The 24,132-nt window shown below is 35.9% G+C and overlaps 1 protein-coding gene across 1 annotated transcript in view; it reads left to right on the forward strand.

The window, feature by feature from the left end:
* The window catches only part of LOC139983231 (uncharacterized), a 54,083-nt gene that overhangs the window by 18,036 nt on the left and 11,915 nt on the right, over positions 1 to 24,132 (forward strand). Inside the window, exons 2-11 of the mRNA XM_071996645.1 lie at positions 3,372 to 3,414; positions 7,057 to 7,111; positions 7,635 to 7,964; positions 9,760 to 10,395; positions 10,777 to 10,872; positions 12,636 to 12,761; positions 12,997 to 13,088; positions 14,281 to 14,492; positions 14,893 to 14,960; positions 16,491 to 16,558. Coding sequence (XP_071852746.1) covers positions 3,400 to 3,414; positions 7,057 to 7,111; positions 7,635 to 7,964; positions 9,760 to 10,395; positions 10,777 to 10,872; positions 12,636 to 12,761; positions 12,997 to 13,088; positions 14,281 to 14,492; positions 14,893 to 14,960; positions 16,491 to 16,558 — 1,698 coding nt within the window. The 5' untranslated portion in view covers positions 3,372 to 3,399. The remainder of the gene's footprint in view (positions 1 to 3,371; positions 3,415 to 7,056; positions 7,112 to 7,634; positions 7,965 to 9,759; positions 10,396 to 10,776; positions 10,873 to 12,635; positions 12,762 to 12,996; positions 13,089 to 14,280; positions 14,493 to 14,892; positions 14,961 to 16,490; positions 16,559 to 24,132) is intronic.

Genomic DNA, 24,132 nt, shown 5'->3' on the forward strand with positions numbered 1-24,132 from the left:
GTACTATTTGTTTTTAGAATTGACATTTGTAAAGCGCTTTGAGCAGTATTGCTGGTTATGCGCTATAAATATTACTCATATTATATGATTACACTTGGTATGTAGATCCAACTTGATGATTACCCGTTCAGTGGTCGAAACCTTTGTTAACACGATAACTTATAAAATACACCTCTGTTGAACTGCACTCTTGGTATGAAGATCCAACTTGTTTAGCCTTATAGTAATAACCCTATTGAGACATGTATATATAACTGTCAAATTAAAGATTTGTACTTAATAGGCAGGTTTGCATTCGTGCAAGAACCTTGCTGAGCATTCGAAATAAATGGCAAACATTTACGATACGGTGTGCAATGCTGTAAATTGCATAACGTTCTCAAACGAAACACGGCAGAAAATCACTCATCCAACCGGCTCTCTGATTTGATTCTACACGGGAAGCGAAAGGAATCTTTGCGATTATAATGGCATGTAAGAGAGTATAGCAGTTGAACTGGCAGGCCAATTGTCATCAGATGCCGGACAGAAAGATACAGACGTTCGTTCTTGCCAAGGGCCATTCTTAGTCTTGCCAACGAGTTTTGTAGGAAATAGGTTTTTTTTTACTATATGCCAGTACATGGATTTTTATTGTCTTAAGAAATGTATATATTATAAATCTTATTTTTTGATGTATTTATGTCTGTTTCATGTATGTTATACTGAGATGGAGTGAACTCCAATTCCTTTTATGGCCAATAAAGATTCTTATATCTTATATCTATCTTTAAAAAAAGAGAGAGCGCTGATTAAATATCATACTCGGTGGGCCTATGATGCTGATTCCCTAAAGTGAGTACAGGTTGTACAAGAACTGGAACACAAGAAGTGGGGACGTCAGATATATTATGTAGATCACTGGTAAGGGTCAAATGTCTTTCAGGTTAAAAGAGGTCAAGTTTGAAATCCTTGTAAAGACAATATCACAATGATTTTAACATGGATAGATGGATCTCTCTTATCTTTTGTATGATTGTAAATATTCTTTATTTCGTAAAAAAGATGGTAAACAACGATGGCTGAATGTGTTAAAAACAAGCTTACATTTTCTTTTCTTTTTTCATATATTTTTGTTCTATCACAACATAAGTTAACATATAACATAGAAGGAGATAAGAACAAAAATTCTGAAAGGAAGCGTACTAAAAAAACTTACATGGCTTGTCGGGTAGTGACTCCCCCTGAAAAAAACATACAGAACTTTACAATTAGAAAAGAGAACAAAAAATAAGAGCTACCCCTTCCTCTCCCTTCACTCACCTACCTCCAGAATTCCATCTCTACGGTTACAGAAGACTTAAATATTTAAAGGAACATCTAGAACCTACTAATAAGAATAACTTTGGTACATTTAATCAGGACGATTTAGGCTGGTACAAGGGTATTGGAACAAATGTGACGTTTGTCTTTGTTTTCTAGTAGCCAATACTTATTTCAATAGTGGAAGTACAGGAATTTGTTACCAAAGGGTTTCGTGTGCTAGTACTAGTAACAGTTTTATTTATCGTGCCGCTCCAAGATATATACATATATATATATATATATATATATATATATATATATCAGAGCATATATTTCTTGTTTTGATTGCGACACCTTTTCTCAATTAAACCCACCTGTCCGAGGTGCATTTAGAATATGAAACACTGAATCTGCCTCGGAAGTTTTATTTCCGAAATTCATCAGCAAACACATGTTGAGACTTTATGTTAAAACATTGCAAAAACTTAGAAACAGCATGTCAACCATTGGTAAGCTATACTTTTTCTTTTTTAAAGCCAATGATTATTTTATTCTTAATTTTTATTTGGCGGGAGGGGGGGTGAATATTTTTGTCAAGGTTATCTATTTCTTCTTACATTGTAACATTTTTTGGGGGCAATTATGTATATATTTGGACGAATTCAAGAAATATTTATAAGTAGCGGAGGTGCGACTTTGCACATTTCGCAAGTGTACAATACACATACTGTTCAGTGTTACTCGGCGATACCTAACGTTATGTGGTATAGTGATCAGGTGGACTAGGCCAACCTTACACAACCGATACAGTCAACTACAGTATAGTATAACGAGCATACGAAGACAACGTTAGAATAGGTAACCATCGTATTGACCTGTGTTATACATGAACAGTGTAAATTCAGATTAGTAATACATGGCACTATGATTATCGCCACCACCAGGACTACAGTTCACCGGTACGTGTCAGAGCACTGGAAGAATTTTAATGAAAGATTCTTGCTATATCTTGAGGCCTCCGGGGGGACAGAAAACTCAACGAAATCTCAAACGTCTATATTCCTTCATGTTATTGGTGAGGAAAGTCTTATACTAAACAATACCTTCACATTCGAAACTGCCGGTGCGGAAACACTAAGTGATGTGGTCTTTAAGTCTTGAAAAAAGGTCTCACAAGCTGAGCGCTACCTATCACTGGATAGCTGACAAGTTGGCCTTTGATGGTACTATCAATTTTCCGTATCATGACCATGCAGATTGTTTGCTACGAGAGCCATGATGTTTCGTTCACTTGTAAAAAAACCTCTTTCCTCAGTCGTAAACAATTTTTGTACGCTGCTCCTGTCAGGGCTAAATTGGTCACAAATTGCCTAAATTTTCTTGATGTTTGAACCACATGTGCTTCCATTCATGCTCTTAATATCCAAGCCACACAAAAAAGCAGATCCTGATTGATAACATAGCAAAACAACTGTTCTTCTGCTTCTTAGTGGCACTTTTCCTAAAGGAGAACAACAGGGCGGATTTATATATACGCACATAGGAGTATGCACCCGCAACGCGTACTTCCATTGTCATTTCTGCGTTCCATACCAAGTATCTGTGCAACGCGTATCGTTGTTTGGATTTGGGGATTGACGTTATTAACCTGTTTAGTTTTGACATTCTGATAGAATAATGCTAACGCTTCGTTTTAGTTTGTAATGGAGATTCAATCTAGGCTTAGAACACAAAAAGACATAGCCTACTTTACAATAGAATGTTTATTTACTTTATTTGACTCAGCATGCGGCAAGGTGTACAGTAGCTACGCTTGTATTATCATGAATTCCATAACAATACGTCATAGCCTATTCACTTTGCTTGGACAATGAAGAGGCTTATTATATATACAGCTGCAGTAACGAGGCAGTGCTCATAATACCAAGTAGAATTTGTTAAAGCAGCCAAGCCTTGAAAAGAGTGAATGACGTTTGCGTTGTACGGCATAAAGCCATATCATTTGTACGTCTTCATACATACATTGTGCATTCGACTCTATATTAAATTTGACTTTATCCGTTTTTTTTTCTCGAAAGAGTCGGACGGGTGTAATTTTTACAACAGAGACATGTTATGGCTACCAGAGTGGTAAGAACTATACTCCTGCATTAAGAAACAACTTTGAACGTTTTTTTCGCCTCTAATGACTCAAGCAAGTGGGGCGACAAATGGAAGTTACAATGTAGTAACGTAAGGCCTAGCCACTAATGCAGCAATACCATTGACATTTTAGGTATAAGCCTAAAAATCTTACAGCATAGCTTTTTAGTAGTACAGTACTAATACTGTAGGCTTTTTTGTATTCATATAGACTAACATTAGGGCTAATGTAATTTAGAATTTGGCCAGTGTGATATGGGTATTACATTAGGTGCTTACGTGTCAATAAGATTACTTTGTCATTTGCCCAGTTCTTAGTGCAGTGGTGTATACCAGGAAGAAAATTTCCATATGTTTGAGATATTTTCAAGACATGAATTTCATTCCTTATGGCAATTTGCATGCTTTATGGTTTATTTGATATTCTATCATAGTTGTGGAATGTTAATAGGCTACCTGTTATGCTGTTCAGGAGGGAGCCTAATTAAAACATTTCTAATGCTTTGTAATGTTGTATTTAACAGACCTTGATATGTTTTTTCTACTCGCTTTACTTCTATTTCAAAGTTTTTGATCATTTTATTTTGTGTTTTATTATTATTTTTACTATGTTCTATATACGTATATATGTTTGTAATTTCTGTTTTCTTCTATTGTAAATTTTGTTAGAGGGCCTCATTAGGGCCTCATTGCATTTTTTTGTATCTCTACATGTGTTTACCCTTGAATGGTGAAACTAAAATCTGAATGTGAATACTAAATGTTCACCTCTTCAATTAGATGATGATTGAACAAGAGAATTTGCAAACATGACTGACCAAAAGAAAATATATAACATAATATAGGCTTTCTACCTTGTAAATGGATTATAGATTCAAGTCATGTTAGAAATGACTCCATTGTGTTGAAGGAATTTTATGTATGTTGGTACTGTACCTGAACAACTAATTAGCAAATTTGGAAAACTTTGAAAACGCTCTTTTAATCATCCTCTGTCCTTGCGTCTTAGAATCAGTGAATACCTTTGAACATTCACAGCAGAATATGGATGGTCTTTAGCACTCTCAGAGATGGATTCAAACATTGATTTTGCACAATCCATGCATTTAATATCTTGTCTCATTCTTCGAGAGACATAACCAGCACTATAGTAGAGGCAGTTTTCTTGAATATCAGTTGCATAGTTCATGAGCTGAAGACTCAGTGATGTTCTGTTACCTGGTAGTCTTGGTAAAGTGGTGCCATTTCTCACCGGTGGTGCTCGTCTCCTTCTAGTCTTCCGTTGAAAAATGAATTCTTGAAGGCTATCAAACATGAAACTGTTTTCTAGAAGAACTTGTTGAAATCAATGTTTTATCAAAGCACTTTTCAATGACCAAGAAAGTTGTCGTGTTATGGATTATTGTTCCATCCACCACGTTGCCTAACTTTATTGTGACGTTGTGAAAACTTGTGCGTTAAAATATAATGAAGCTGGTTTGTCGACCTGGTTAGCAAAGTCTTGTTGATACTTTGAGTTGACATAATAGTTATGATGAATCCAACCACTGTTGTTTTCTTTCTTGTGGAATGAAGAGGGCATCCACTAACATATTTGAGACTTTCAAGAACTTTACAGCAGCTGCTAAACCAGTCAGTCCATTCTGCCATGGAATTTTTCCTCAAAGGGGCCTTTACACATTTTTCTGATGGTACCCTGGAGTTGAGTTTATCAAATAGTATATCAATGATTCGAATGAATTCAATAGTCCCTTGGCTACCATCAAATGATGGGATCTTCATATCTTCTCGCAGAAAGTCAATGGCATCCGCAACAGAGGAACTCGGTGTCTGTACAGCTAAGCTTACATTCATTTTGAGTCTTCTCCGTTAAATGTACTTTGCTGTGTGTATTTCTCATCAATTTAAGCTTGTGACATGCATCAAACAGTATGTACACATTTTTATTTGGGAGGGTAGGATGAGGAAAGATTGACTGCCAATCAAGGAATGAAAGTTTAGCTCCAAGAATCTTTGCTGTGGATTGATTGGTGTAGCAGCCTTCAAATGTGAGACAATGGACGCTCCTTTTATGTTCAGTTAGAATTCCAATACATTGGTTAATCAACTGGGCTTGAGCTTGAGCTGAGAGTTTGTTAATAATGAAGTAACTCACAACATGCTGCCAGGTAGGGCAAGCCCCTACAACCTCATGCCTCTGCAATTATGCCTCCACAATAAAAATTAAAAAAAAAAAAACCTTCATATGAGGGTGCAAAATGTTTGATGAATGTCTACAGTCAGTCACAGTCATTAGGATGAGAGCACAAGTAGTGGCTTGAGTGTGTTGCTTGCAAATAGACTATAGAGTTCAAAACATACCTGGCTAAGTTAAGTAGGATTTGGCCTATCTCAAAACTCAGCTTACTGGCTAGGCGTATACTGCTTATGTCCTATTGTCAAATTGCAGTGTTAGGAAGATGGTACAAATGGAGGATGTATTTGAATATTTGAACAATTCTAGATGTGTTAATAGACTAAAAAGTTATAGGCTGAAATTATGACCTAGGTTTCCTAATTTAGACCAAGGGCAAAGCTACGTACAAAGGCTTAAGTTAGTCTAAGCTTATTTTCCTATTACTGAATTGTTAAGTGATAAGCTCAATACATCAATACCGTCATCCAATGTTATTCTGGGATGTGGATCTATCGTTAAGGATACAGTTTTAAGTAAAATGAATTGGTGATAAGTTTTTTATTAGGCTTTTGTCATATCGCAACTGAAAAGGCAGCCGTAGTCGGTTTAGGGGCCTAGGATAACTATATCATGGGTCCAGTATATAGCAATTAATTGCTTCGTATATCGCTTCGTAAGAATTACATTTGAAACTGCAGTCCACTGGCATATTTTTGACGATTTTGGCACCTAAATGCGGCCCACGATATCACCATTTCGAGTGATTTATGTCAACTTCATCACTTCAGTTACGTCAAAAACGTAGTGTTTGTATTACGCGCCCGTACTTTCTTGACGTACAAGCAAAGCGCCACCAGTTGGATAAGTTGCTTCAGTACTTCATTCGTCCTACCTCTATTTCTATGGTATGCAATATGCCATGTGCATATCTTAATGTGAAGGGTTGCCCTCTAAAATATATGCTGACAAACGTTACACTATACATGTAAACCAGAGTAGCATATCTTTCTACAGGATACAAGTAAAGTATTATAAAGCACAACATTGCCTTTAGACCTAACTTATGGACTATAAGGGTACACTCCCCTACCCCAAAAGTCGAAGGATCCCCAACCCCACCATCATCTCTGAGTCTTCTGCGTGTCCCTGTTCTATACATATGCATGTCCTTCAGTATATCTTTTTGAGGTGTATGTCCACATGTAGCGTCACATTGCAAGTATAACACATATGGTTTTGGTTTATCATTAATTTTAGTCATAAATCAGACAGTAATCTAACCCGTATGTCATAGATTAGAAACCGTCCTATATTTATTCAACAGCAATCCGTGTCCACAGGTCGATGGAGAGAACCATTCTGAATACCAGGCCTGATTTCCATTATTTCGTGATGTCCCACGATCAATTTATGTCAGGAGTTCAATTAAGTGTCAGTTTTGGTTTCCTTTTCAGATGTCTACCACAAACCTTTTTGTGATCCCTGCTATCCTTGGGTGTCTATTAAGTGGTAAGATCCAGTACCGGGTACCGGGTTTATCTCGGAGAGTAGGGGGGGGGGGACTGCGGAGGGTTACATATGTAAGGGAGAAGGAAGGGTTACATGTTTACATGCAGATACAAGAAAGTGAAATGAAAGACGTGCACTTCGGTATTAGGACTTGCTATGTCTGGATTACTACTTACTCAATCACATCACAGCATACGCCCAATATTGGAAGGGACGATTGGACAGGTATTGGGGGCGGTGACCTTCGCATATGTGGTGAAAGGTTCTTGAATACTGGTGGAAATGCAATATGAAGGATGCTATTCTGGTCGGGCAGTGTGGTTGGGTTAGGGTGTCAATTGCATGGTATTTTTAAACAGTAGTCGAATGCAAGTCAAAATTAATTACGATTTCATATAATGGATCTTTGTTTCTTAGACTTACCAATTTATACATTTTGAACTCGGTCTGAGGGGAAAAATGGATATACTACAACTTTCATTTGATATGAAACAAGGTTAACGTCTTTTTTCTTTAATTACAGGCACGGTTGTTTCATCAGATGAGTGCCAGTCTCCGCAATATCTGCGATTAGGAAAGAAAGGTGTGATATCCTGCAACTATCCTGGTGATTTATATGGAGCAGGTTGGTTTAATTCAACCAATGTGACTAGCACTGATCGACCATTTATATCCCTCACAGAAGGTAGAATATCTGGGCCCGGATATGAGTCCGGAGAATACGGTGTTCAACCCAATGGATCTCTTATAATCAACAAAGTTTCCACCAAACATAATCATGTTTACAGAGTAACGACATTGGCCACTAGAGATGAAGATCCTATCTTTGAAGATGTGCATGTAGTTGTCTATGGTAAGTTGATTTCTTTAATAACAACATGAAATTCGTTCATTCGCATTTGTTTATTGTGGTGGTTGTATTTACAAATATCACAAAGGAGAAGACAATACATTATCTATAGGATTTCATAAAGAGGAAATCTTGCAAATACAGATATATGCAAATAATCCTTCATATAACTTTTTACAATAATAAAAGGAACGTTTTAATTCCTCATACTTTATATGAGCCTTTCTCGGAGTCATACATTGCTTTCTACTTTTTAACACAAACCTTATACTTTGCACATATAGCCATTTAACAAGTGGTCGCTCTTCAGCGGTTTTCTTACAAAGAAAAATTGTTTCCTGTTGAAAATAAGGAAGTTATAAATAAGGATATTGCTGCATAGGACAATTACTTAATAACCAAAATCTTGTTAAATGTTAAAACAAATCTGGCAAAAATAGTTGTTTTACACCTTACAAGAAATTAGAAGAAATTCCTCAATCCGTCAAAGCATGTTCGTATGTCTCCTCAAATCTTCCACGGTAAAAACAAAGAAGCAGTATCCTTTTACTGAACGATAAAACATTGCTACTAACGTGTCGAAAATTCATTTAACTAAAACAGTTGATTGAAGTAGCATGACGACTAACTACGAGTAAGCAGTGATCTATAAATATTTCTTGAGCAGAAGGAATCATAATTCAATAGTTCGGTATTTTTCCATTTAAGAGAACGCATTGGAAATAAACTTGAATTTTCAAAGACCCTGACCAATACTCCGAAATTGTGCTGAACATTTCTCTTGCTCCTGCAAATCATTCATCGGCAGGTCATCCTCCATTAAGAGATCAAACGAGAAAATGACTGATTTTATGCCTACTTTTAGGAGATAATTTCTTCTCTGAAATCGTTCGTGCTTGTTGAGAAGAAAAGCATGATGTAAACTATATGACTTTAGTTTGGCCAATTATTCCTCGATGATCTTCACATTCTCCTTTCATATTTCATTATCCTGTTCCATACATTGTTTCTCTTTTAACGTAAAGGTTCACAAGCTGACAAACGGTGGTTTGTTCATTCATTCATCAATCCATTCATCCATACATTTAATCATCTACTCACTCAGTCATTTTCATACTTTATCGATGTTGTTTAATATTATCATACAAACTCTGGAACAGTGCGAACAAGTGAAAACCTGTCGGTGTACAACCATACACATGATAAAACAGTCTCACGTGTTTAGTAGGTTACAATGGTTCAACAGTGCAAAAAGTTACATTATTGAAATAGCACGAGCGCTGAAGCCAGCTGCATTGTGAGTATATATATCTAACGGTCGAACCACACTGCAGCACATTAATACCCTAAAATGAAGCTATGAATATGTTTGAATATCATGCGGTGTCTACGTGACGACTGGATGTCATTTGGTAATTAATGTTGCTAATATATTATCTTCAGTAAATAATCTAAATAGAATATATTTGTTAGGGACTAGCTACAGTTTCAATTTCTTATTGAAATATAAATTATTCGCAAATTATGGTCTCCAAGATTAACAGTAAATTAGCAGGTTAGTGTGAACTGCATGAGTAGGAAAGATCTTTAAAAAAGTTAACAAAGAAGACCGACTTCCCTGCGACCTTTAGTTGTTTGCGAACCCAACTAAATTTATAAAAAGTATCCATATATATATATATATATATATATATATATATATATATATATATATATATATATATATATATATATATAGGCCTAATGTTTTCTTCCTGGAAAATATTACTTAATATGTCTTCCTTTCCACAATTTTCAGACAAACCACAGGAACCGTACCCAACCATTGATGCTACTGGATGTGACCAGAAATCATTATGCTTTTTAGAATTAAACGCTGCTTCCAGTTTAAGTTGTAATGTTTTACGAGTAGGTGAAGTATTAGATGATTTGTCGTGGAAGTTAAGAACTAACACTGGGGATGGACAGATCTCTTCTAAGTCGGTATCTGTAACAACCAGTGTCAATGAATTACAATCTTACCATACTGTTGTAGATATTTCGTTACAAACCACTCTCTCGTTACGTTTATTCGTCTGTGCAGCGAGAAGCGATGTGTCTGAGGTAGGTAACAATGAATCTACGATACTGGTTGAAAGCGGGACACTGGAAGCATCTAGCGAACATCTGCTTGTAACTCCTTATGAAAAAGTGGTTATGAACTGCGGAGAAGATGTGTCATACTTTGTATGGAAAAAAGTGGGTCAAACGGAAGAAATTATTGCATTTGGAACTAAAAGTATGAGTGAAGTTATGATCTCTGATGGATTCACATTGCAAAATAGCTCTCTGGTCATTAACACGGTTGGAAATCCTACCTTGGGCACGTACACGTGTGTTTATAGCACTGACGGTGTAACAACGAAATTTACATCAACTGATGTAACTTTTCAGGGTAAGAACTACATTAAAATGCAAGAACTTCCCCATAACTATTTTATGTGCAGGTTAAATTTTATGTGGTATGCCAGTAAACGTAGTAAACCTAAACTGATCGAATGCACTTGTTGTTTTGATTTGGAATTGAAGGAGAAGCGTTGCAAATAAAGGGACAGAGTTTAATAAAATCAACGTGTAAGTAATGTACTTTTACTTTGTATGCGGTGTATAGTTCTTGATACCGATTTGACATACCGTTGTATATCACTCACATGCATGTTTGACACATTATGAACCAATTTAAGATAGCTTTGTTGATTTGTTATATGGAGATGATGTCAACTTGTATCTGGAGTTGTTGATGTTCATATTTTGACTATTTCTCTTGGCATTTCAGAGGAGGAACGACAAACTGGTTGGATTGTTGTTGTTGTGATATTTGTGTTCTTAGTGGTATTGATTATCATCGGAGTCGTCCTCTACCGATGTAAAGGTAATTGACTGATTAATCCGTAAATATAAATATTACTCTAAAGTATCTAATAGACTTCTGTTTAATTGATTCAGTTTAGTTTCCTTTTTTTGGAATCAGAATGTTTTCGAGGCTTACTTAGATACTTTTCCCTATCAGGAATCTCTGCTTACTTTATTTGTACTTGAAGCCATTGCAATCTATGACACCTGGATATCTGGTTCAGCCTTTACTTGCCCCACTAACGGCTATCCATGTTCCCATCATTGATATGACATTGTGTTAACTCCGACTTGTAGCATGAGGGATGGGATCGGGGTATTCCATTGCAATAATAGGGCATCCCATGCAGATTAAATCCCCGTACACTAGCATGAGAGGTGGGATGAGGGTATTCCATTGCAATTATAGGGCATAGCCGTACACTTGGATTAAGCCTCACCCAGATGCTCTTTATGACTTCTCACCCCTTCCTGGTATAGAAATCTTGAAATGCTCTCCTGTGATTCCTGTTCTACTATGTGCGGGGAATCCTAGCTACAAACATGGTTAGCACCTACTTTCTAGTGCATTTTATGTTGTAGTGTTTCAATTCACTGTATTTGTGACGCAGTACTATAGTTCATTGTTTTACTACAAATTAGAGCAGTGATAATAACCACAATCAGACTAAAACCACGTAAATGGAATGATGTAAGCCAAACGGATCCATAATACGTTTAGAGGTCTTGGTGAAAGCACACTGTCAAGAACTACATATTTCAAATTAGTTTCATCTGTTAAATGTTTTGAACAAATTTTGAATACTGTAACCTATTTATGCTGATTAAGCGTGTTCGTCACTCTCCACACTTCATAACAATATCTTGTAATATAGTAGTTATAGCAAATGCACTTATTTAAATTACGTAATTCTTGTTACAATCGGGTGAATTCACTTTCCGGCTTCCACAAGTAGTCTAAGGAGAAAATAAGGATAGGCTAAGAAACTTTCATAAGATTGAAAACATTGGATGAATATAACTTGATAATAGTATGTTTAGACTTTGGTACCTATCATGGATTTGTTAAGGCTATTGACTGGCCAACATGTCATCATAACTTATTCTTTGAGGCACACCGTCCAATGTCAGACTTTAGCCAACGATGTACGTTATTAGGATAATATAGATGGAATAAGATGAAACAGATTAATCAGATTAAACATACTAAGCAAATTTAAACAAATGGAATAGATTAATCAGATTAAACATATTAAACAGATTAAATTGATAAAATAGAATAAATAGATTAAATATATGAAATAGATGATATAGATGAAATAGATGAAATAGATTAAACAGATTTAATAGATTAAACAGATTAAACAGATTAAATAGATGAAAGTAGTAACATACATGATCATCCTGACATAAAATAGGCAATAACATATTTTTTACTTAGTCACGCCCACTCAGCCAAAGTCACACTTTGGCTGTATTCCTGTTATTAGCACTATGACACTAAGATGATCACTTTGCATCATTACATTCACATAAAGAGTGGTGCAGGTCATTTTTTTAGATCAGATTTGAAGTTGCCAATGCAGTTCCCGTGAAAACGAGTGACTCACATCCCACAGATCTCAGGCGTCAATTTATGTATATTATCTAACCTAACGTATTCAGACTGTCTAGCATCCCGTTTGAAGCTTTAGTCTTTAATTATTAATATTGTTATTTCTGCTGTTAGAACTACAGCTTACTATACTCAGATGAGTAATTCAGTTTATATCTTATCCGTAGCAGAGAATAATTCCAAAGATCGACAGGGTACAACAGCATCAACACAACAGCAACAGCTGTTACAACAGCAACAGCAGCAACAACTACTCAAACCTACGATAAAGGTGACAGAAGAAGAATTAAAAGGTATCTAAGCTATCAATATTTAGTTCATTTTTTTCATGGATTATTTACAACTTTTAATTACTATGTACTTCATTTTGATGTAAGAAGCGATTCGTTCTCAGTTTTTTATTATCAAGTTTTCCTGTATTGCACTTGCCTATAAAGTTTAGTTATAGTGACCCATAATGAAATATATAGAATACGAGTATACGGCTGCTACTCATAAATCGACCTTGTTTTTTTTTTCATTTTAAAGCCCTGTATAAGAAAGTTATAATTTCGAAAGACCAAACTCGAGATGTACACGATGGGATAGTAAAGAGGTTGAAGGAAGCATCTGAAAGACAGGTGAAAAACTTATTTAAAATAATTTCTAATATTACTTTAGTTTCGATTCAGTGTGTAGAAGAAATACAGAAATGATGTACCAAATCTTGATGTTCTTTTGTCAAACCATGACAGTTGGTGGAAGAATCCGAAAATATTATACATTGAGAATATAGGTTGACCGATCCGTATATAGTTATCTTCGTTATTTCATTCTATTTTGTTTCAACTTTCAAAATAAAACATTAGCCACAATATCCACTAGGGTCATACATACATCGCACAAGTGCTTGCCCAATATACTAACCGTTCAGTCATGTCATAATTCATGATGTTTTGATGCATTTAACAATATTTCAAACAACGAATTCACGTAGTTTTTACTTTCAGTGAGTTAAAACTCTTGTTTACTTTTCTAAATACTTGTTTTTTTGTAAGCAAATGATATTTGAAATGTTAAAACAAAATCGCCTGCATCTAGTGTCCACTTAATTTTAGAAATTTTCAAACTCTACAGAAGCAAACAGCAAAGAGGATTAACACTTTTGTAATATAGATACGATTTAACTAATTAATAATTAGGTAAAATAATGGACTTCGTAATCCCACACGTGATGTTGAATCATGCAATATATAAATTTGTTGCGTATTTGTGAATAATAATTTGTAATCTTTAAATGCTTCAAGTTACGGCGATTAAGATATGAATATATCATAAATATGTTTAAAATTAATATGTATTAATTGAAAGAAATTGTTTTTTGTTGGTACAGAGATGAACCATTTTCCTTTGACTGCTGTTCATCTCCTTTGCCAATTAGCAGTTTGCTTTACAATCTACATCATGTAAAGGACTTACCTATCTCAACTTAAATCTACAGGCATTACTTAATTAAAAAGAATCATGAAGCAAAAACAAACAAAAAACACACACCAAGCATCATCATATCAATATTATCAATATAAATTAACTAAGCTACTTTGAGACAACTGTCATGTTTCAATTTTCGATTTTTATGTTAGGATTTATTTTACACGATATGACAAACACACCTTATATTGCTATATCAATTGTAAACTGATTCCAGTTGGCCAATCTTTGAAAAACCTTGTGATCTTTCCTAGTTAGTCAATGATATAAACAATGTTGTTAACGTTTTGAGGTGCCTCATTTATGATTTTTAACTTATTATGTAGTTAATTTCTTGAATAGGTTGACATTCAAAGGATTAAACTGCGAGACAGCTTTACGTCAGTTGAAGATAACGGTGGAGCTATTAATCTAAGCTCTGGAGCAGTTTTACCTCCGCTTAACACTTTGAACAGATTGAGCTTTGAAAACGAAAAATGGCAACAATGGGACTTAACCAAATTGATAAGTATCCTACAATATGCTTGTCACAGAAGTCCACCAACTGAGATCAGGTGAAGCGTTGTTACTTTGAACAGTCGACTATTATTCATATTGTCTGAGAAAGAATTACATTTATTCAATGTACCCATTTGTTGGAATAATTACTGTTAGAGTAAAACTATATGTGAAGTCATTTTAGCAGCATATCGAACCATCTCGTGCTTACTGACACATAATATCACGTACACATAATACACCTCTTTTTTAGATAATTGATTGATTTATCTACCAAAGAAATTCGGTGGTATTCTCCTTCGTTTGAGCAGGCTGCCTCAGATGTGAAATGAAAAATATATGATAAATATACTTGAACCCGCATTTGTGGACTAAACAATAAGAGTATAATAATGCACACGTTTTAGTGAATCTAATGGCAAGAAACTTACGAATTAATACAATTTCTTCTCAAAGTATTGAAAGAAGTCTGCTGCCCTTTGAATTTGAGAACAAGTTGAGCACGTTACAGCAGAAGCCAAATGGTAAGAATGCAGTTAAATAAATAATGTTTAAACAATTTAATCTTTACAAGTAAATGTTAATGGCGTGAAATTAATTTGTGTAAATCATTTCATCTACACGATTAAGAACAATGGCTTATGCGTAAATGACTATCCCTTGCCCAACTGGTTCGGGAAAAATTGTGAAACTCGAAAACAAAAGGAGAATTGTGCACGACTTTTTTTTCTAAAACCCTTAAGCTATATACATATTTAACGTCTAGGCTTATATTTGATTTCGTTGTGTGTAATGTCAGTAACAGAGCGCATTTCTTACCGAATCTTTATAGATTTATGCGATGGTAATTGTAGGTGCATGTTTTTATGTTGTGGGCATGTGCATCACGCTTTGTCTAACCACTTCAAGTCTAAAAGAACAAGATGGTTTAATGTCATACTTGGGATGTGATCCAATTTAGTATGCAGAAGAATAATTCTTCGCTGCAAAAGTAAATTGGAGTACGCGAAGGTCAAAGCTTTAAAATCTTTTAAATACAATACGTTAAAAAGTACAGTTTGGAGCAAATTGATAGGTGGTAATTGATCTAACTTAATACATACCAGAATCCTCTGTTTTTGTGATTCTTCTTTCTCTCGTTTTATTTATTTATGTATTTACTTATTTTTACGGCGGGGGAGTTATTTGAGTTTAACACTTGGTTGATAAGAGTCTATTTACATTGCAATTGATCTCTGGACTGTTCAAACACAGTACCAGTCCATTCCAAATCCATAAGGGGTCTCAATCAGGTATATTGTTTTCATTTTTGTTCAATCTATATTTTCGTCGTATAATTTGTCAGCATCTAGTTATGGTTTGAAAGGTTATGACTATTTCAAGCTCCAGTAGTACTTTATATATAGATATGGTTGGATTGTCATCTAATCCTGGATGCATTAATCACTGTTATCTGAAGGGGGAGGGTGGAAGGGAGGTAGTAAGTGTTCACCTTTGCAGACATGGTGGGATAGCGTATATGTGCGATATCTCGTCAAGGGCACTATGAATGGTCAACATATCCGAAGTTGTTTGTGCTTTGAGAAGGTCAAAGTGGGAAAACCTAGTTAAAAATTGTAGAGCATACCAACTCGGATGGATATCAGATCATTTAACATATTTATAAAATACGTTTTCCAATACAATAATCAATGCATTTTCCATTGGTCTCTTTTCTTCCTATTGGTAGCATATAGGCAGTAAAAAGACAGTTGATGTCCTCACAGTTCCAATGAAAGGGAGTTTTTAGCAAAAAGAGTTGTTAACAGGAAGCCAGTAGAATACATTTTAGGGGTATTAAAGGAATGTCAAGTAGACTGTTACATGTGCTACAAATGCAGATCGCACAATTCAGAAACGAGAATTGCTAGGTTTATAAATTATAGTCTTCAAAAGTTATGTAAATGTTTTATGTCTGGATGTAGATGACAACACGGGCTGGAACTAAATGTTTTACACCTTTAAGTTTCTTATAGATACCAGACTAAAAAAACATTTTTTACGGTCTCTTTCAGTTGTTTGGGTAACTGGTGAAGCATCTGCAGGAGTTCTGTATTTGAATTACGATACTGAACAGTGGGAGGTATGTCCTGGTAACATATATGTTATATGAAGATATCATTTTTAGTAGACTTATTTTTAAATATACCTTTTACATTGTAGAAGAACTAACATAGTCAAATTCCTTTGGGTTTCGTCTTAATAGCACCTATCAAGTTCTTGCTGAGGTCTTCTTTCATACATATCAAAGGAAGTAATGTGTACTAATCATTTTATTATTTGTTTATTCACGGGAAAAAGACACGCATTTAAGTTATCGTAAGCACAGTCCTTGGATGTTTACGTCTTGCTTACGGTCACCTTAAACATCGGAAACCCGTACATTTTGGAACAACGCGTTTACGATGTGATTACGCATCCGTAAACATTGTAAACACGGAACAACAGATTTCCGTTACGTTTATGACAACTTACATATCGGAAGTTAATAATTACTTTCGTATTTATTAAAACTTATTTCTTCTCCACGCTTACGTTGACCTTAATCTCGCCACGAAGAAATTTACGACAGGATTACGATTATCTTACACATCGGAAACTCGTAGCATAGATACAACGCGTTTACAACAAACTTCGCCAAACTTAAGCATGACGTTAACGTTGATTGTTCCATGAAATAAAACACTGGACACAATTCTCATGTCAATCTTTCCGATAATGATATTACCCTGTGACTGCATCTTATGAACAAAATTTCTACATTTACGTTGGCTGAAACGAGTGCAGTTAAAAAATTTACTGTATATTTACAATTAACTTACAAATACCCAAATACGTTCATTTCAGCGTTTACGTATTGATTACGAAATCCTTAAACGTCAAGTTTAAGTTATTTTCGTTCACCTGAAACAGGCACAGTACGGCATGCTTAGGATATACACGTCGGAAATTCCGAAGCATGCACACCACGGGATTACAGCATGATTACACCAACTTACGCATTGCGTTTACGTTGAATGTATTCTCCACTGAATTCGGAATTTACGGGAAGATTACGATTCACTTACGCGTCGAGCGCAGAGCATACACATACCACGAGTGTCAGTATAGCATGATTACATCAACTTCGCTTACGTTGACTCAATAAAGATTCGGAATTTAAGAGATGATTAATTTTAACTTAAGCGTCGGAAATTTCAAAAAATACACAGAACGTGATTACGGTATGATTACAACGCCCATATACGTCACATTTAATTTATACCCACGGGTAATTTTTACCGAGACAATCATCTGCCTATTCGGTTCATTATATGTTCGTCTGTAATTATAGCATGCTAAAGTACTTGCTAGAAGTTTTCAAAAAGAAAGGTTTTAACTCTTCCAAAGTGTTCTCTTGAAATTCTAGTAAATGGACATACAAGATGACTGAATGTCCAGTGAGATAAATTTCCTTCAGGGTGCACGTGGTAATATAGAAAAAAGTTAAAGGATTTGACCAAAGATGACCATATTTGAATATCTGACATTGTTCTAATACAGCATATATCTTTCAACGTGAATGTGCATGGCTTGCACATACATACAACCATATGTACCTCACAATGTATTTCTCATACTTTGTTCAGTTATAATATATATATATATATATATATATATATATGCATATGCAGATACAACAATGAAAATACACGATACGGCCTGCCTTATACTGTATCAAACAGAACAGTGCATCCAATTGGTTTATTGTAGAGAATTTGTGAAACCGCAATGAACAACCCTCATCTGTTGATCAGGGAGGTGATATTTTAGACCTCCCTGATCAGTCGCTGTTCATCCTCCAATCAAACGACAGCAAAACCAGAATGAAAAAAACGCGCTTGTTTTCAAACGCGGTCAAAGCTGCTTACATGACAACAGGAGGGTTAATAATGTGACCGCGAATAGCGTACGAAATGTATGGCTGACTAATACCAGGGAGTTGCATAACAACTCCCTGCTGATACTATTTACGTTTGAAAGTAATAGTATACTCTTACTGAATTAACGTCTGCTTTCTTATTGTTCTTTGTTTTCTTTTCACACGGGGAGGTTGTTTTCTCCTTTGATAATTTTCGCACACGTATCAGCGTTTGCTATACATTCTCTTATACCCCATTAATGGAGTATATGAACTGGAAAATTTCCAAAAGGATGGCGATCCTCCTGCGTTAATGTGCTTCCTAGCTAATTACTAGTTAAATCAGGGAGTTGTAACTCACCTGTTAAACAATCTGGCTATAGGTCGGGTCGTGAGCATGAAATGATGGGTTAATGCCTAGAAAGCCACAGTTTTAGGGTAACATTAACAGCTCATATGTATAACACTGCTACCATTATGTGCACATGTATAAACACACTTATAGGGCGGTGATCCTGAAAACATCAGGCTTCGGTCAGCTTGCGAGTCTATAAGCCTCCATGGCTTCTTTCGCGAGTTCCTGCTTGCGGGAAGATCACATATACATACATACATTCATACATACATACATACAACATAACTTCAAAGCTAATACTTGCCCGTTGAGCAATTTGTCGGTGGCTAAATGGATGAAAGGTAGTCTGCATATGCCACAAATTATAGCACGCTATATATAACTGCCAGAAGTTTACAAAAATTACCTTCCAGGAGGTCTTTACTTTCCAAATTGTTCTCATACTTTCTAAATTAAAGACATAAAATGACTGAATGTTAATTACCTCAAGGGTGGTAGGCCTAATGCAAATACAATATTTTTTTTTTGTATCAAAGGTGACCATATTTGAATACCTGGCATATTAGGGGCCAAAACAGCTAACCTTTGGAGCGGGATATACTGGTTTTGTATTGGGGTGTAAAATCTAAACAATTGCAAGTAAAAGATTCAAAGTAAAGAACATACTTTACCAAACACGTTCTACGAGGTACAAAGTATATATTTATAAATTTGTAGTTAAGACGGTGCATTCTTTACTGCAAGAATGCGACAACTTAATAACGATTTTGCTCCCCCTTTCCTCTCTTATTCATTGCTGCAAATGTTTCTGTTGCAGCGATAGAAAGCAAGTGTAAATAAATGACACATGTTGACGCCAGAAATGTGTTCCACGTTCATTTCTATTGAAAATTTTCTATTGTAGATAATGTTATTGAACTCTGAATTCAAACATGGAAACGTTTTACAAACATTTACCTCAAAATTAGTGGAACAATGCCACGAAGATTAATATATAGAATGAAAAACAACTTGTAGGTAGGGCCTATTGCTTACCGGCTAGATACAGACGTAACGATTAAAATGAACATATACAACGTGTACTGCACGCAGCCGCGTACACTATACACACGCATATATACATATGATCCGTATTGTGCCACGCTTAGGGAATTGTGCCCACGCTTGGGAAAGTATGATTGAAATATATTAGGCTAGTTGTCATAAAACCTGTTCTTAAATTTAACAATTTGGAAGGCATTACACCATGTACAAACGAGAAGGCCCCATGAAAAAAATGCAAGTGAGACAAAAGCCTATACATCATATACTTTCTTATATTCTCTTTCAAACACTCCGACCCCCTCCCCCCCCTCTCACCCGTTTAATTTTCGAAGGTGTTTACGTTGCTACGGGAGAAGTTTGGGTGTCCAGTTAGGTTCAAACTTGTTATATGCAACTAATATAGGTTATGTAGAAGGATTAAAGTATGCTGTATTGGCCCATATATGCCATATATTCAAAAATGGTCACCTCACCCCTGGTCAATATTCTTAAACGGTTATATTACCTCGTTGGAAGAAAAATTACCTCACTAGACATTCAGTCATCTTTTGTGTTCTTTAAGAATGTCTGAGAACAATTTGGAGAGCGAAGACCTCCAAGGAAAGTATTTTTTTGAACATTCCTAGCAATTATTGCAAGTTGCTTAATTTGCGGCCAATACAGTCCACAGATACAGTCTCAGATACAGACATATGTACGATTAACATATATACATAGACAACATATGTATAATGTACGCAGCCGCATACACTACACATATACATATTGGTTAACATGCATGTGTGATAGTAACTTTATTGTGCCCACGCTTTGCACTATTAAAGAAGCCATTATATTAGAATCCTCTTTCCGACACCCGACCCACCCCCCCCCCTGACACATATACATATATATACATATTGGTTAACATGCATGTGTGACAGTAACTTCATTGTGCCCACGCTTAGGGGAATTGTGCCCACGCTTGGGAAAGTATGACTGAAATATAATAGTCTTCACAGAAACTGTTCGAAAATTAAGCGATTTAGAAAGCATTAAAACCCAATACAAACGAGTAGACCCTTTAGGAACTGCATTATTTAAGAAGCCTATATATTACATACTTTCTTGAATCCTATTTCCCACCCGAACCCCCCCCCCCCCCGGCACATATACATGTATACACATGTATACATATTGGTTAACATGCATGTGTGACAGTAACTTTATTGTGCCCACGCTTAGGGGAATTGTGCCCACGCTTGGGAAAGTATGACTGAAATATAGTAGTCTTCACAGAAACTGTTCGAAAATTAAGCGATTTAGAAAGCATTAAAACCCAATACAAACGAGTAGACCCTTTAGGAACTGCACTATTTAAGAATCCTATATATTACATACTTTCTTGAATCCTCTTTCCGACACCCGACCCCCCCCCCCCCCTCCGACACATATACATATATACACATATACATATTGGTTAACATGCATGTGTGACAGTAACTTTAGTGTGCCCACGCTTAGGAGAATTGTGCCCACGCTTAGGAGAATTGTGCCCACGCTTGGGAAAGTATGACTGAAATATAGAAGTCTTCACAGAAACTGTTCGAAAATTAAGCGATTTAGATGGCATTAAAACCCAATACAAACGAGTAGACCCTTTAGGAACTGCACTATTTAAGAAGTCTATATATTACATACTTTCTTGAATCCTCTTTCCGACCCCCGACCCCCCCCCCCCGACACATATACATATATACACATTTTGGTTAACATGCATTTGTGACAGTAACTTTATTGTGCCCACGCTTAGGGGAATTGTGCCCACGCTTGGGAAAGTATGACTGAAATATAGTAGTCTTCACAGAACATGTTTGAAAATTAAGCGATTTAGAAGGCATTAAAATCCAATACAAACGAGTAGACCCTTTAGGAACTGCACTATTTAAGAAGCCAATATATTACATAATTTCTTGAATCCTCTGTCCGACCCCGACCCCCCCCCCCCCCTCCCGCGCCCTTTCATTTATTTTTCGAAGGTGTTACATACCGGGAAGTTTTGGTCTCCAGTTAGGTTCAAACCTTGTTATATGCAACTTCACTAGGTTAAAGCCCAATACAAACGAGTAGACCCTACACTACTAAATATTACTATCATACTAAGTATGATTTATTGGTTCCATATATGCTACATATTTAAATATGGTCACCTTATGTTAAAATTCTTAAACTGTTTTATTAACCACCTTGGAGGAAATTTACCTCACTGGGAAATTTAGTCATCTTGTTGTGTGTGTTTATAATGTCAGCGAACAATATGGAGAGTGAACACCTTCAGGAAAGGACTTTTGTGAAAACTTACAGCAATTACAGCATGCCGTAATGTGGGGCCATTACAGACTACTTTTGATGAGTATACGTATTTGAACTCGAAGCCCCTCACCCCACAATCAATTTCCCCTCCCTAAATCTATTACGCCTGATTGACTCTGCGATCAATTTCATATATAGGTTGATGATACCTACTTACTTTTAATTTAACATAATATGTTGATTACATATATCAACTGAAAATTATAGTGGGGGATCATAACGAGGAAGAAACTGTACCCATCAGCCCTTAGATTAAAATTGTATACGTACGCTTATGAGTACGGAATTTCCGACTGTGGCACTCTAATTTTTCCGACTGTCGCACTCTATTTTTCATAAATTCTTGCTATTTGTGAGTGACCTACAATTTTCGGTCAAACTTGACCTTTAATCAGTCATATTTACCACGTTTTCCTTGTCATATTAAGAAATTGTATCTCGCGGTTCTTATACTTCACCTTACAAAACTTCGTGTGATTTTGAATACTCTAAAAAATATGCCTAATAAACTACTGTACAACGTATACAATTAAAACGCTCAATGTTATTCTACGGAAGCTTAAAGTGGCCATCAACATAAGAAAAACTTTGCCCATAAAGTGAAATTTTTCAGTAAATTGTTAAAATAACAAGATAAAATCTTATCCAAAAAAAAAACAGAAAAATGTTGGATTGCTTAGTTGCTTAAACTGAGCAATTGAACAATTTTTGAAAAATGTTTAATTGACAACTTATCATATCTCGTGTATTGGACATTTTGCTGCAAATTGTTCACTTGTTCACTTCATTCCATCTGAGCAATTGAAAAATTTTCTGCAAAATGTTTAATTGACAACTTATCTTATTTCGTTAATTGGACATGTTTTTGGCAAAATGTTCAATTGTTCACTTCATCCCAATTGAGCAATTGTAAAATTTTCTGCAAAATGTTTAATTGGCAACTTATCGTATCTCGTCAACTCAACATTTTTCTGCAAAATGTTTAACTGTTCACTTCATTCCCAATGCTCAGTTGGAATGAGGTGAACAATTTAATTTTTTTCATGTGAGTGATAAATAGCCCCCCCCCCCCCCAAGAAAATAATATTAAGCGCGCTAGGAAAAAGCACTGTATTTTGGGGTAGTTCACTATGTCGTCGAATATAATTTGTTGAAAAAGAAAAGTTTTCCCCTTTGTTACATTAACATAGCATTTTTAGTTGGTAGTCTATGTAGCCTATCAAGCTGATTATAACTTATACTCATTGCTTACTCGCTAACCAGAGTGATTAATAAATTTGTGAAGTGAGGGCCAGTGGTACAAATGTACCAAAAAAACAAAAGTGCAGTCGCGAAAGATGGAGTGTCTGACTGACTGACACTGACTGTATCGTTGACGAGTAGGGTGTGGGGGGGGGGGGCTGCGGGTTACAAGGCAGCAGTCGGAATTTTCTGGCTCCAAATCCCTTCCAGTTGGAATTTCAGCCACTACATCTCCCCCCCCCCCCTACCCACTCTCAATCATCAGGCCTTAGTTACGTCCCTGTGTATAATACGTAAACGACGTTCATTACTGTTTAGTTTTTACGGAAATGTCGAAAATAATTTATATCACTTGAGAAAATAAGCATTATGCCAAAAAATTGGCATATTCACGTGTGGTGTTTGTAAAAATCACGCACCTATATGCAAATATATAATAGCTAAGATTGTCCTGTGTCCGTTATATAATTCCATTAAAGAAATGCATACCTGAGACACGGAAGTATTATCCTGTGAGGGTACCGTAATACATTCATGCTTGAGACACATGCAAGTCTTAAATAAACAGAATAGCAAGTCCCAAACATATAGACCTTCCTTACCGGTTTCGAACCTCTGGACATACAATCAGCGTCCATATAGCCTAGTGGTTAGGGTGTCCGCGTACAGAGCGGGAGGCCCGTGGCTCGAATCCTGGTGGAGGCTGAAAGTTTGTTTCACTGTTCTTGATTTACAAACTCATTACGATTTTCATATATATATA

Source organism: Apostichopus japonicus, chromosome 16, assembly GCF_037975245.1.
Source record: "Apostichopus japonicus isolate 1M-3 chromosome 16, ASM3797524v1, whole genome shotgun sequence".
Classification (NCBI taxonomy): domain Eukaryota; kingdom Metazoa; phylum Echinodermata; class Holothuroidea; order Aspidochirotida; family Stichopodidae; genus Apostichopus; species Apostichopus japonicus.